A 2,781-nucleotide genomic window follows, 5' to 3' on the forward strand; every position below is an offset into this window, starting at 1 on the left:
CCAAATCCCTTAGCCTAATGTCTTTATCTTTGTTTGTTATTTAATCAAATTAAGATGTTAAGTCTTGTTAATTGTTCCAGGTTTGAAATATCTAATTGTTTCCTTCCAGGACACATAGGATAACTAAGCCACCACACACACACACACAAATCCTCCCTTCCTAAGCCTGACTGTTAAGACAGAGCTTCAGGGGGATATGAGAAAATGGACAGTGACTTTAGACAGTTTGCCAACAGACAGTTTCTATGGGTATCATAGAAACCCATGGCTTCAACCACAGTTACCTTGGGGTTGCCTTATTTATGCCTTTTCTTTTTAAGTCATTGTTTCCCTTTCAGATCCGAAGGCTAATGGTGCCTACAGATTGCTAGCTCCTTGGATTGGTATGTATGTATAAACTGGAAATGTGTTGTACTTCTAATTAGCTTTTCCAAGTGTTGTGTCTCTGGTTCACAGAGAATGAAATGTGACAGACTACCACTGTCATGGTCTACCCCCAAAGCTCTACTCTGACTCTTCACTTCGCCAAACAGTCCTATATGAACATCAATTTGATCTACCTTCCTCTTTGGCAATTTTTATCTCACAGCTGTCATAATCACAGCATGTGACACTAGCTGGGAAATCCACCTTCTTTGATGTACCATTCTTCAGAGTTTTCTTTAACAGTTCCACTTTGTAGCTCCTTGCCCCAATTTATCTAATGGTCTCTCTGATTTGTTTTTTGTTTTTTTTGTTTGTTTTTGTTTTTATGGTATTTTAGGTATTTTTGGATTTTCAAGACAGGGTTTGTCTGTAGAGCCCTGGCTGTCCTAGATCTCACTCTGTAGACCAGGCTGGCCTTGAACTCAGAAATCCACCTGCCTCTGCCTCCCAAGTGCTGGCATTAAAGGCATGTTCCACCAGTGAGCGGCTGGTCTCTCTGATTTGATCTCACATACACAAACACCTCTCTCTGGCCCAGGGTATGGTTTGCTCTTGTTGAATGGACAGCCATGGTTCCAGCACAGAAGGATGCTAACCCCAGCCTTCCACTATGACATTCTGAAACCCTATGTGAAAAACATGGCCGACTCCATTCGATTGATGCTAGTGAGTTTATTTTACCTTATTCTCCTACACCCCACAGCTCTGCTGTCCTTTCTACATCAACTGCTTCTTCTTCTTCTACTACTACTGCCACAGCTGCCAGATCTGCTGCTGCTGCTTCTCCTCTTCCTCTTCCTCCTTTTCCTCCTCAAACTCTTCCTCCTTTCTTGTCTTCTTATTGCTTATATTCTCTTCTCTCTTTCTCTCTCAATCTCTCTCTTCACCTACTCAGTGCATGCATCAACAAGCTTCACATATATATTCTACTACGTTCTTCAAATGTAGTTGGAAGAGAAAATTACCAGCTGCTAGGATATGGTAATGCTTGCTCATTGCCAAAGGCAAAGAGCATCAGAGTACTCTTCTCCCTCTTCAAATCTTCAACTTCAGAGAGACTTCTCAGGATAATACTTAGTTGTGGTTTCCTTTGGGTCTCAGTGTTTCTGCCCAGACTTGAGTGACTCATCAGGGAGATGGACTCCAGATCCACATTGTCATAGCAAACCTTCCATACCACCACCTTTCAATGGGACTCTGGATTATGCCTTTTTAGCTAATTGAAGCTAGCTTACAGTTCAGAAGTTTAGTTCATTACCATCACAGTGGAAGTCACAGTAGAACATATGTATACATGATATGCTGGAGAGGTAGCTGAGAATTCTACATCCTGATCCAAAGGCAGCAGAAAGAGAGTGAGACATTAGGTGTGCCTTGAGCATCTGAGTTCTCAAAGCCTACCTCCAATGACCACTTCCTCCAGCAAAGCCACACATATTTTAACAGGGCCACACCTCTGAGTGGAACTTTGGGGAACATTTTCATTCAAACCATCAACCACATTCCACTCCCTGATCCCCCTCCCCGCGTGGGCTTGTAGTCATATCCTAATGCAGAAATACATTCAGTCCAACTCCAAAATTCCCCCTAGTATATCATACCACTGTTCCAAAGTCCAAAGTCTAAGAGACTCATGCAGTCTAACTTTAATCCCCTGTAAAATCAAAATGAAATGGCATATCATATACTCCTGACAGGTACAGGATGTATTTTACAATTCCAAACAATTGAAAAGCAAGCATAGTAAAGGAATACTGAACCAAAACAAGACTGAAAACAAGTTGGTAAACTCCAAAATCTGCATTTCAATATCTTATATCAAAGTGCTCTTGAAATATCTGACTTGTTTCAGTGTTGTTGGCTTGTTCCAGTCCCTGTTAGCAGCCCTGCTCAGCAGATAGCCCACAGATCTAACATCTCCAACATCTTGGGGTTCTAAGGCAATTGAGGCTACATCTTCACAAATTCACACAATAGCCTCTTTAATTCTCTATATAAGGACACACAAGACATGCCTGGCCTCAGCAGATTTCCTTAGTTATGGAGAGAAATTCCATAATCCCTTTCTTCTTTCCTTGACTCTAAAGACAGAACCATGTGGCCAAACTGCTAAGTTCTGATGCTTGATAGGCCTGGACATGGACCCCTCATTAAATTACATTTCACCAGCTGAATTTGATGGTTTTCTTTACTGCCTAAGCTTGGCTGTCCTAAAACTCAATCTGTATACCAGGCTGGTCTCAAACTTAGAGATTCATCAACCTCTGCATTCTGAATGTTTGGATCAAAGGTATGCACCTCCAGACCTAGCCCTAGGCTTTTCTTTAATTCTTTTCACCTTTCTTTAATGTCTTT

General features: G+C 41.6%; 1 protein-coding gene across 1 annotated transcript in view; it reads left to right on the forward strand.

Annotated features, from left to right (window-relative positions):
• The first annotated feature begins 204 nt into the window (after positions 1–204).
• Positions 205–2,781, forward strand: part of LOC110293392 (cytochrome P450 4A10-like) — an 11,592-nt gene continuing 9,015 nt past the window's right edge. The window contains 3 exon segments of the mRNA XM_021161224.2: positions 205–211; positions 321–383; positions 965–1,092. Coding sequence (XP_021016883.1) covers positions 205–211; positions 321–383; positions 965–1,092 — 198 coding nt within the window.

The sequence above is a fragment of the Mus caroli genome, chromosome 4 (genome assembly GCF_900094665.2).
Source record: "Mus caroli chromosome 4, CAROLI_EIJ_v1.1, whole genome shotgun sequence".
Taxonomy (NCBI): Eukaryota; Metazoa; Chordata; class Mammalia; order Rodentia; family Muridae; genus Mus; species Mus caroli.